Raw genomic sequence first — 12,327 nt, 5'->3', positions numbered from 1 at the left:
AGCATGGTGTTGGCAATAAAGGCATTCCTGTGGAGCGGTTCAGGTTTTACTCATGTGGCAGTTTGTGAGGTTTTTGTCAGCGTATCGTCCTTTTTTCTTTTTTTTTATCTCAAATTTATTTGAAATCAGGCTTCTCATCATCTCCAGCTTAATTAAAAAAATTGTTATAAGAAAAATATTCCATGGTCCATAACATGTATACACATTGTAGAGGTCCACTAATTATGTTCTCTGTGAGATTTTATAATTTTCCCATCCTTACAGGGATGCAGGAAGCTGGATAAAATGCAGTCAATTAGGGGGAAAAAACCTTTTAGATAAGACTGATACAAGTCAAGACAATAACATGTTCAGATGAGATTAAAAAAAATAGTCAATGCATGTAAGTGAATAGGTTTCATATTTAAACTAACAAAGGTTTATTTTAACATGAAATTTGTTCTGTGTTTATTTGTTAAGCTGCTTAACCTCAAATCACTTAAGCATAAAAATCATTTAAGGGATGAACCAGTGTAATACATGAGGTACAGGAAAGCTACTTAATGAATGTAGGTGAATACAAATGCTGCCCTTTGAATGTGTTTGTCTTAGTATGCATCTATCTGCATGATGTTTACATGTGTGTGGTTGTACCCGTCTTTCTCTGTGGTTACAAGTGTGTGTGTGAGTACGTGTGTATGAGTGTGAATTAATAAATATGAGCAGGCCGCCTTGGTCTGCGATAAAGAATTTGTGTCCTGCAGCCTGGTGTGGCAAAGCTCACCTGGACTCTGAGTCCTGCTGTCAGGTCCCATCTCCCTTCCCGACAGAGCCCCCAGCCTACAGAGCGGACACTCTCTAACCTTTGGAACATCCACAACGGGCTCACTGATTCCCAGTGACATGCAATGTTCGCTCCCTCACAGCATTAGCATAGCCACACGAACACCTTCTGTTTGCTAGCAACCACAGACAGGTAAAACATTTCTGGAATTTTTTCTTTTCAGTATCGTGGCTGATGCCGAGGTCCTGTCACATCTCATCATCTCTTTTTCACCATCTTGAACTTCAGCTGCATGATTTTTACAACACTGTGCAAAAGTCTTGAGCCACCCCTCTTTCCTTTTGATTATAGTTCTAAGGAACCAGACTTGTTGTAATGATAGTCCTCCAGGCTTTCTAAAGGTCTTTTTCTGTGGACACTGGCTGACTGTTAACTTATTTTCAGTCCAGTTATTGTGCCTGTTGTTGGCCATTTTTAGAAGAATGTTGTTGTTTTTTTTGTTTGCTTGCTTGTTTGTATTATTTTGTTTGTTTTAGACTAAACACTAAACCATTTAAGCATAAAAAAGACCACCTAATTAGGGGATGAACAGTTAGTGTGTTTACACATAACATACAACTTAAGAAATTGTATCTTTAGGCACTTTGTTAGTAGGAACCTTATGCAAGTCGTATAATTTGTTCCCATTTCGTTAGAAGAATCTACAAGATATGCTGAAGATAATGCACTTTGGCAGGCAAAGAAGAATGTTTTGCACCAATTTGCAATAAGTCAACTTGACATATTTCTATATGCAGGCAATGTCCTTAAGAAATCAGAAGAAACTGGACAAATGGAGGACAAAAGAAGTGGCAGACCTACAAAAGATCTACAGCAGATGAATAATATCTGAAAGTCATGTTCTTTAGAAACAGGGAAAAACCTGAGAGAGTTTAAACTGTGTTGAAAAACAAAAGTGGTCCTACAAAGTACTGACTTTCAAGCTCCTTAGAATTGTGCAAAATCCTTTTTTGCCTTATATACAATGTATTCCCATGCATGTCTGCACGCATCAGTAAATGAATTTACATATTTTCCATTTTACAAGTAAAATATAAAGAAATGAGGACTGTCTCAAGGCTTTTTGTACAGTACTGTAGAAAATATTCAAATCTACAGCTGTTTTGGCTCAAAAAAGCCTGGTAAATAAAGTACTAAATACAAATCCTTTAAAGAAATCTAGTGCAGGAACTGCTGAAAGCAATGACATATCGTTTGCTACTGACCAGGAAATAATACAATTGGATTAATAATGCATATATTTTACTCTGCAAGCACTACTTAGTGTATACAGTGTATACTCCTTAACCACAATATAACAAAATCATTAAAAAAAACACTTTGATCCATAATGTGCGAGTGCAAGAACTGATAAGCAGGATTGATAGGCAGGCAAACTAACATTTCCATTCTACTGAGAATTTCTACAAGAATCGGTTCTCAATTCCCGTCCCCAAACAGAGGACCTCTTTGGTTGTTCTGCAGTGCCAGACACAACAGGGCAACCTAGTGATGTTGGCAGTAGATCTTTTGGATCCTGTGGGTTGGCATATCTGGCATCTCTTTTGAATGCTCTATTAGATTGGGATCGGGGGACTTAGAACGCTGGGTCAGTGCCTTGGATTCTTTGTTGCAGTCCTCAAGCCTTTCCAGGGTAATCTTTGTAATGTGGTGGGGCATATTGTCCCACTAGGTGAGGCCAATGCTGTTGGGGGTGGTGTTGCTATGGCTTTTTTTCTGCTTGGTCTGGTATCACAGTAATGTGAATGCGAATTTTGGGATCCATGGTTTCCCAGCGAAACACTGCATTATAATGAGTTAATCAGTGTTACACACCTCACCTGTCAGTGGTGTAAATGTTGTGACTGATCAGTTGTACACATAACATTGCAGCATTACATCATATTCACAGCTGACAGCATGGCACCTTTAGTGTTTGGACGATGCAGCCCAACCATGTGTCACAACATATTATGTTGTATCAAATCTTCCACTGTGTGAAAACACAGAAATATATCATCCTATCCAACCTGTTATTCTATATATAATATCAACCATTCTGTCATTCAGTCAAATAACTTCTCCAGCAGAAGAGCTGCAGAGGTGTTAGCTGGGTTATGGACTGAAGGATTACCTGGGCCTTTGCTCCTGCAAGCCCCTTGCACTGACTCACTCGGTCGAGGTGGCCATTTGGCAGCTATATAGCACAGCCACTCTGAACACTGATAGTGGGATTGGGGGTGAGGGAAAGAATTGAGAGTGAGAATAAATGGGAGAAGTATTAATTCCTTAACCTAGGATTTCACAAGACTAGGGATTTAGAGAGCACAATTTACAGAGAACCACTCAGAGTGAGTACAGCCAAAAGATGACACAGGAGATTGAAAAGTGTGCAGTCAACTCATCTCTCTTCTTCAGTCCCCTCCCTCCCTCTGACTCTGTCTTTTTTTCTTTCTTTTTTTCAACCAACTTAGAGATACTACAAGCCACTCACTGAGAGTCAAAGTGAGCCATCTTAGAGGCACAATCAAAGGCAGTTTTTGATAAGCACCTCTGACTGGCATGCACAGCCACCACAAGGTTACTGATCTTTACTCTAACCAAGTGAGACCACAGTCTGCACTGCCAACACTGCAGCCAACAAAGGATGAACTATAACAACACAATAACCTCCTCAGTCTGGTCGCTAAGTGGGTAGCAGAGATGCTATTTGGATACTAAGCGATTCAATATTGTACTATAAGGAGAGAAATAGGCAAGTGGAGGATTGTGGTGCTGGGCGCATGTTTTCTTTTTGAGCCCAGCGCAGCGTCCAGAGAGCAGCCTTGGCACCGATCCATGTGTCCCTTGGCGTTAGTACTGCAGTCACATTACATTTCCCCTCTCATCTGGATCGCTGTGTGCCCAGCAGACGCTCCCATCCAGGGCATGTCGTGTCCACTTTAGACTTTAGGCTCTCTGGCTTGAGCTAATCCAACAGCTAACAAATTGGAGTAGACTGCTGAGTAAATAATTGTGTAAATAATTCAGATTGTCCATAAGTGAATGAGTTAGGGTATGTAATTTTGTTGAGATGCAGAAGAGCAAATACATACACAATTAACTGAATTGCAAACTGGGATCCACTGATAATGACACAGTTTGACAATAAGAAGACAGACAGAAGACTGGACGGTTTCTGTTTCTCATTCATTTGCTCACACAGTCACAAAACATTACAATCTATGCAGGGTGGATCTCCATATTTTTGTTCAGAAAAAAAACACTCACTGCTTTCAGACTTCTGCTTGCTGATACTGACAGCCACACTGAAATCCACATGTGCCGCACACTCTCTGTGCTGATCCTGCACCAATTAATTTCATGAATGACTAACTCATGTTTGGTAACAAACTCCCAGTAGCTCTAGGCTTACCTCACTAGCCCCAACCCTTACACCCCAGGAGAAGTGGCACTGCCAGCAATACTCACAGGATAATGGAGTCAAAAGCCTTGTGCCTATATTACACGAAAGGGAAAATAATTACGGATCCAAGGCTTAAGATTAAAGCAAGCAAGCCAATTTTGGTTTCAGAATCAGTGCTTTCGCACTTTTGTGTGTTGTGATACTTATGTCTGTGAAGGTTCAAATTCTCCTAAGTTTCTCTGATACACCGGTTACATAGGGGATGACAATGTTGTTGCGTCTGTCCTTCTTATCCTCCCTCGCTGGTGTCTGATCTTCTTTTCTGTGCATCTTTGCTGACTTTAAGAACGCCCATTTAGGATAACCGCATGTTTTAAGTGCTTCCTTTACATGTGTGTGTGTTCCTTCTTTTTCCCTTCAGGCTTAGAGGGAACATGTTCTGCCCGGTGGTGTAGGGTCCTGATTACCCCAAGTTTGTGTTCCAGAGGGTGATGGGAGTCAAAGAGGAGATACTGGTCCGTGTGTGTGGGCTTCCGGTAAAATTCAATGTTGAGGTTGCCATTCTCTTCAATGTGCACAGCGCAGTCCAGGAAAGGCAAACAGTTATCCTTTGTGTCTTCCCTGGTGAACTTGATGTTTTTATCCACGGCGTTAATGTGTGCAGTGAAAGATTCCACTTCTTGTCTTTTGATTTTGACCCAGGTGTCGTCTACATATCTGTACCAGTGGCTGGGTACTCTCCCTTTAAAAGAGCCAAGAGCCTTGCTTTCCACTTCCTCCATGTAAAGGTTGGCTACAATAGGCACAGCCATGTTTTTGTCTGTAGAAACCCTCGTTGTATTTGAAATATGTAGTGGTGAGGCAGAGGTCTAACAGTGTGCAAATCTGATCGGGTGTGAAGTTGGTCCTGTCTTCCAAGGAGCCGTCTTCTTGTAGTTGTTTTCTGACAGTCTCCACTGCCTCCGTGGTGGGTATGCAAGTGAAGAGGGAGACTACATCAAAGGACACCATGGTTTCATCTGGGTCCAGGGTAAGTTTCTGGACCTTGTCGGTGAAGTCGGTGGAGTTCTTGATGTGATGTGGGGTGTTCCCCACAAGAGGTGCTAGGATGGTAGCAAGGTGTTTCGAGATGTCGTAAGTGGCTGAGTTTATGCTACTGACAATGGGTCTGAGTGGGACACCTTCCTTGTGGATCTTAGGAAGTCAGTAAATGCAGGGTATGGCATCCACTGGGTAAAGGCGGTCAATGATTTTGTCCCTTTCAAGGTCTTGAAGAGAGAGAGAGTAGAGAGTAGTGATCTTTGTGTGGTAATCCGTTGTGTTTAGGACCATGGTGCACCTTCCCTTATCAGCTGGTAATATAGTGATGTTGTGGTCTTTGCTCAGGGAAGCAACGGCCTTCTTTTCTTGTAATGTGAGGTTAGACGGGGGGACTTTGGCACTGGAGAGGGTGGCTGAGACTTTCATCCTGATTTGTTCTGCTTCTGTCTGTGATAATTTGTTAATCCGTATGGCAGTTTCTGTGGCTGTGATGAGGTCCACTATGGGCAACTGTTGCGGAACAATGGCAAAATTGAGTCCTTTGGCTAATACTTTCTTTTCAGGTTCAGTAAGATTCCGGTCTGAAAAGTTCTTCACCCATTTTTCTTGACTGTCCTCAGGTGTGTGTTCTTCTCTGAGTTGTGTAGATTCAGACTGAGGAGTGAGTGTTTTTGAAAGCAAGGTGTGGAATTTCCTGCATTGTCTTTCTTTTCCTTTAGAGTGTTGGGCCCGCTGAGCCTTGTCCACAAACTTGTTCTAAAATTGGAGAGGGTAGAAGGGTTTCCAGTTCCTGCAGAGTCTGGCTAATCTTGCTCTGGAGGGCATCTATACTGAAATGGACCTGTCTTATCCTTTCACTTAGAAGCTGATTTTGTGCTCTCCGTAGAATCAAGTCTGCTCTGTATCCCCTGACAGTGGATCCAAGTTGCAGGCTCTTAGGAACAACTCTGCTTTGTCTGCATCTCAGGTTGAAACGGAGATGGTTCCTATAATCTGCTATTTTTCTTGATTCCCTTTCATACTCCCGCATCAGTTGAAGGGTGTTCCTCCCAAAATGTACGGCAATATGTCTGTGAAGGTTCTCAGTCATCCACGTCATTGTAGTCTAAGGAGCTTGGAAAGAAAAGCGTCTGGACTTCTTTGAGTTGCTTGAAGACGTTTCCCCTCTCATCCGAGAAGCTGATACCTCTACCTAATCACATGAGGCTCATGTGATTAGGTAGAGGATCATCAGGGGGTCCTTTGTCCCTCTTTGGGGGGAAACTCCCACTGGGTTTAAATCTGGGACTCTCCACCTTTTGAGCTTAGAACTGAAGAAGCTTCTTGGCTGAGAGGTGAAACATCTTCAAGCAACTTAAAGAAGTCCAGACGCTTTTCTTTCCAAGCTCCTTAGACTTGTGATACTTATGTTTACTTAAGGACGAAAGAACCTAAATGTAGATGCATTTACTCTAATGCATTTCAGTGAAATTGTCCTCTTGAGTAGCTTTGACTCAGCATCTTCAAGTGGCCAAGCTTTCGCCCAAACTGTGCCATTACTGGGAACATGTGATGGGAAAAAAGCCTTTAAGCAGACTGAACATTTCTCTGAATCTGAGTCTCGCTGAAGAGGGCCCAAAGGCTGGAACATTTTGGACAACATTTGAGACAAAATGGCCCTGGAGAGAGCTGGGGCCATGTTGTTGAAAATGTTGATTAGTTTTGGCATGTGCAGAGACAGATTGCCTGCCATCTTTTCATTATTTCTGTAGAACCCCCTGGAGAGAGGGCATGGAGATGGACTTGAGCAGGCAAGGCATAATTAAACTTCCACAGGCAGGTCATGTGCTGTTAATGCTTTGCCACCACTTCTAATTACTTAACAGTATAGTCTAAATGATATGCTGTCACTGGGCAAATTAATTGGTATTTGGTGAGGGCAGTATGGCAGCATTGTCTCCTACATGTGTCATAGGCTCTTTGGGACCAAGAGAAGGCTAAGCATTATCTGACCCTGATTAAGAACATAACACTGAGTTAAGTGCATAACAACTATGGGTTATAGCAGCCCTAAGCATTCGGCGTTGATAGTGTGTAATTTCACAGATTCCTGACCTCTTTGACGTTAGGGTGCATATTTTTTAAGTTGCACTACAGCAAGCACGGTTTTTATAATTTGGATATGCCCTAAATTTAAGAGGCAGCTCATGATGTGAATTAAGGGAAAGGTCCTGCATAAACCATGAAGCTGAATATTCAAGTTAGGTGTCAAGTGGTGCATAATATACTACTTCAAGCTCACAATGTGCTAGCATTAGACCCAGAATAGCTCTATTCAAATGCTACTGCATCACAAATAAAAATTAAATCCCAGGCCAACCTCTTAAAGTGCTTAAGGATATCATTATTATTATCATCAAAACAAAGTAGACTTAAGCTCCACAGAAAGGTGTGCATTAAGGCAGGTGACCTTTGATTTTGGTTGGCTGTACCAGAAGCAGCTTATCTTACCCCCGAAGTAGGAGCCATCTGAAAGCTTGGTTTCTTTGTTGCCTTTTGTTAGAACACTGACAACCCCATGTTGTATGAAGTACATTTTCTTTCCGATGGTGCCTTCTCTTATGATGTAATCCCCAGGTTGGAACACCTCAAACCTCAATTTGGTGAGCATAGAGGTGACAAAGTTTGGGTCAGCATTGGCAAATAGCGGCATAGATGCCACCAGCTTTCGACAGTTAAAGTTGATAATTTCCTGTTTGAAAAGAAAGACATTAAAAACAGTGGTTAGTGACAGCAGCACAGCAGAGCCGTGGCTTTACAAAATGCAGTGACTTTTTAAAGTATTGGACATGAGGGATATTAGAGTAACAACAGGAAAAATGCCAACTGTGTAGACATCATTTACTGTTTTCTTCTTTCTCTAAGCCCCCCCCCCCCCCCCCCCCCCAGTTTTCTTTTTCTAAGAAAAAAAAGAGATTATTTAGTCACACTGTGCTCTTGTGTAAGGCTAAAATGTCAGTGAATGTGAATTGAAATGAAGGGAATGTCGAAAAGTGCATAAGCTGTCGAATGCATCAGAGCTGCATGTGCAGCTGTTTTAAAGCAAGACAGAAACACTTGTCCCACCTCTCGGAGCGGCTCATTCAGCTCTCCCAGGATGCTCTCCTCGTCAAACATCTTGCCCTGGTAGCGGTGCTCATAGTAGTCGTGGATTCTCTGCCTCATATCTGCAGGCAGCTTGTGGAAGGACATGTACTGTTCCACCTGTTTGTACTGCAGGGACATAGAGACACACAACAATCAGGTTATTTAAAGGCCATAGGGCTGTAGCACAAAAATACTGCTACAGGGAGTAGCTGGTACTAGGGCTGCTCGATTATGGCAAAAATGATAATCACGATTATTTTCACTGAAATTGAGATCACGATTATTTGACGATATTTATTTAACCCTTTAAGACCTACTATAGAACCAAGTCCACCAGAGCTTATATTATTTTTTTTACATGCTGTAGTGCCATTTGTGGGAGCATTTCAAGTTGCTATACATCAATACAACTGTTATAGCCCATATTTTAATAATATGTATGCATTAAGTCCATAGTAATTACATAAATTGCAAAAAAGTGCAATAAACTACAAAAAAAATTTAAAATCGCTTTTGTTTTGTTTACATATATTTCTACTTGGAGAAATTTAAGAGGTTTATCCCTCAAAACTTTAAATACAATAAAGTTGCAAAAAATAGTTTCCCACCACAGGAAATTTATTTTGAGTGTCTTCATAGTTTTATTTTGGAGATACAGCAATTTTTATATACTGCAGGAAAAACAAAGTGTTACGAACAGCTGATAGGAACGGCAAAGCGTGTTTCTGGAATATTATGTTTTTGTTCCTGCAAGCGCTTTTTATGCAGTTTTTGCAAAGCTATATGTGGAACGAAACCGTGACCGAGGACAAGCTGATGGCATAAGATGTAAGTACAACTCCTTCGGTTTCATATGCAAAACAAATTATTGCGCTAGCTTACGCGGTTCAGGTTCTACAGGGATTTAAAAATAGTTACGCAAAACGGAGCGTGCTGCTCTGACCGGCTTTAAAGGGTTAACAATGACTTTAAAAAATAATATAAAATGGTGTGCAACACCACTGAAGTTTTTTTTTTTTAAACTCTCTTTTCAACCAACGGCAGTCACTCTCCAAATAACTTCTGCTTAGCTTTCCGAGCTTCCCTCGGGTCCTCTTAATCAGCGGTCTCCAACCTTTTTTGCGCCACGGACCGGTTTATGCCCGACAATATTTTCACGGACCGGCCTTTAAGGTGTCGCGGATAAATGAGGGAGGGGCTAATAATCGGCTCAGTCATTTTTAATGATCGTTGAAAGCCCAGATCGTAATCGTGATTAAAATTCGATTAATTGAGCAGCCCTAGCTGGTACTGAGGTCAGACACACAAGGAAATGGAGACAGATTCAGGATGGCTATCCGTGCCCTTTCAAATTTCACCCAAAAAGAGAGCACTTTTCCAGTCTTTGATCAGGTCTCTTAAAGTCTCTCTTTCTCTCTCGGAAGTCACACTGTCCTGAATATTTGTTCACTGAATGTACTAACTTCTAAAAGATAAGGGTGAGAGAAAGGAACGCTACAGTCATGAAGTACAAAGTCAAACTGACCTTTAAAAGTGCGCTACAGCAGCTAATGTGAATATGAAGTAAATGTAGATCTTAAATTATTAAATACATATTCATTTTGTTCATGCAGAGAAGAATAGATTAGAGTGTATGTTGTTCAGTTGAAACAATCAAAGTGTTTCTGTTTTTACAGTACAGACTTGTGGATTAATATCCTCTGTTGTTGAAAGAAATAACTATTTAAGTGTGTGTGTCAAAAAGCCTTTGACTGATTCTGTAGCAGTAGCAGCAGAGATGTAGATCAAAGCACACTGGGAGCACCTTGGAGATAATAATGGGCTGAATCCTTAACCCGCTGTGAAGGAAAATAAGGAAAAAGAAAAAAAGAAGAAATTAACCATTCAGAGGGTGACGCTGGTGGTGCTCTTTGATCACAATGACTAAGCTGCCAGAAGACTTACCGCTGACTAACACAGCTGACCTCAGAAGCCTTCTTCTTTGTTTTCTCATAATACTACTACTCTTGTTGGCGCTAATCTTAAAGGAATTCATCAAAGCTCCTGCTTTGTTAAAATAAATAAGAACTGTTTTCTACAATTTACAAGAAACACATACAGGTGAAACAAATCGAGTTTCGCAGTATAGAATATCGAGCAAGACAAAATATGGTGCACGAGGCTTGACCATGGGACAAAATGTGCCTACTAGTAACATCCAGGGCTCCTGCACTATTTTAAAAATAAACTAAATTTTTAAGAGCTCTTTTAAACCTTCATTGAGTCCTTTACAAATAAAACCTAAGAAAAAAAATCACAGTTAAATTATATTCAGGTTTTCATAAACAAGCAGGTATACAAGTATTGAACTGTTTAGTAATCCATACAATAAAGAACTTGATGCTTTTCTTTACCACACACAGTAGTAAAATGATTATATTTGTACAGGAAAACAAGTGCAACAATTTTAAAAGAGTGCTATAAAAATCCAAAACTTAATTAAACTAAAATTTATGTTATTCAATAATATTTCTGCCCACATAAAATGTGCAGGATATTTTAAGACCTTAGTTTGCTTGATTTTAATTTCTGACTGTGACATCTTTTATCTCTGCACTGGCTTTTGACACCTACATTCCTCACTTTCTACCACTTTCTCTCTTTCCTCCTATTGCCATATTTAGAAGAGTTATTTGACCAGGCCCTTGAATCCCTCACAGACGGAGAAGCAATCTAGAATGAATGGCTCCTTTGACTGTGAACAGCTAGTTATGAACTATTACATGGCTCCACTCTCAATCCTGGACAAAAAACTGATTACAGATTAGGTAAACTGCTTGAAATATGTTTTACACCAGTTCCATCATATTAAATAGTTTATAGTTTATTCTATTTAACAACTTTTGTAGGAATGTCAAACAAAGTAAATTATATTTTTTTTTGTGTAGCAACACTGTGTAATTTGATGTGGAAGGTCAAATACTTGAAAAAGCATAAACAAGATTTGGAGCTTATATTAATCCAGTCTCTCTGTCAATGTCAGGGTATGAATATGAATAAGAAATGTTGTGGGTGACAGTAAGAGTTTGAATCTTTATCCACACTATCCCTTTAGCATAAAATTAAGAAATGTACTGATCCAATGATAATACTTATTTCACAGAAATGCTGTAGGTGATGATCAAGATGTTTCCAACGTAGACATCTTTAGGTGCAGTAGCAGTCGCTGCTGAGTATTGCACCAAAGGTGGCATTTCTATATGTGAAGCAGGGTGAAGATGAGAGGTATCTCAAATTATGAATTAGTCTAACACTGTTGTCTTCTGCTTTAGACATGTTTCAGTACAGTGTATTTCTTTAATTAGTTTTTTTGTGCATGAAGTATTAACACTTTGAGAAACTTATTTGAACTTTCAACATCTAATTTATGTACAGCTTTGTAGCATATTGCAGTCTGGTTCTCCCAGCACAAAAGAGTATTAGTCAAGTGAACAAATGCAAGATAATGTCTTATTGCTTCTGCAGTTTTGATGAATAACTGTATTACACGGAGTAACTCGGCATCACACTTGAAAGCATTTCAAATTTACTAATCACTGTGCTGGATGCAAAGACACTGATCATCAGGGGCGCAGGGGGGCATTGAGGGATAGGGCAGGGAAGGCATTCTTTTCCCGATGATATGATGGGCTGGTAAAATCCCCTCTGGGAGGGAAATTATTCTATTGCTCAAAGATCCCTGCTCTCCTGATCTACTTGAACAAATCAAATCAGTCTGCATTTAGGTGGTAATTATTTCACCATCAGATTTCCTTGCTTCTATCTGAACGCTAGAAAGATTCTGGCTGTAATATGGATCTCTTATAATGTCTATAATGATTATTTCATGTTTCTTAGCTTTCCTCCCACCTTCCTTTACTCTGGTAAGTCCAGGATGATGACAAAAGTCTAAGGTGATGTGGCCCAAATAAAA

General features: G+C 40.4%; 1 protein-coding gene across 1 annotated transcript in view; it reads right to left on the bottom strand.

Moving 5' to 3' along the window:
• hcn4 (hyperpolarization activated cyclic nucleotide-gated potassium channel 4) overlaps window positions 1-12,327 on the bottom strand; it is a 74,218-nt gene that overhangs the window by 15,300 nt on the left and 46,591 nt on the right. The window contains exons 5-6 of the mRNA XM_080884890.1: window positions 8,355-8,501; window positions 7,740-7,980 (exon numbers count right to left, since the gene is read on the bottom strand). Coding sequence (XP_080741016.1) covers window positions 7,740-7,980; window positions 8,355-8,501 — 388 coding nt within the window. The remainder of the gene's footprint in view (window positions 1-7,739; window positions 7,981-8,354; window positions 8,502-12,327) is intronic.

The sequence above is a fragment of the Rhamphochromis sp. 'chilingali' genome (genome assembly GCF_963969265.1).
Source record: "Rhamphochromis sp. 'chilingali' genome assembly, chromosome: 6".
In the NCBI taxonomy this organism is placed as follows: Eukaryota; Metazoa; Chordata; class Actinopteri; order Cichliformes; family Cichlidae; genus Rhamphochromis; species Rhamphochromis sp. 'chilingali'.
The sequence above is the reverse complement of the archived record's forward strand: the minus strand, read 5'-3'. Positions and strand labels throughout refer to the sequence as shown.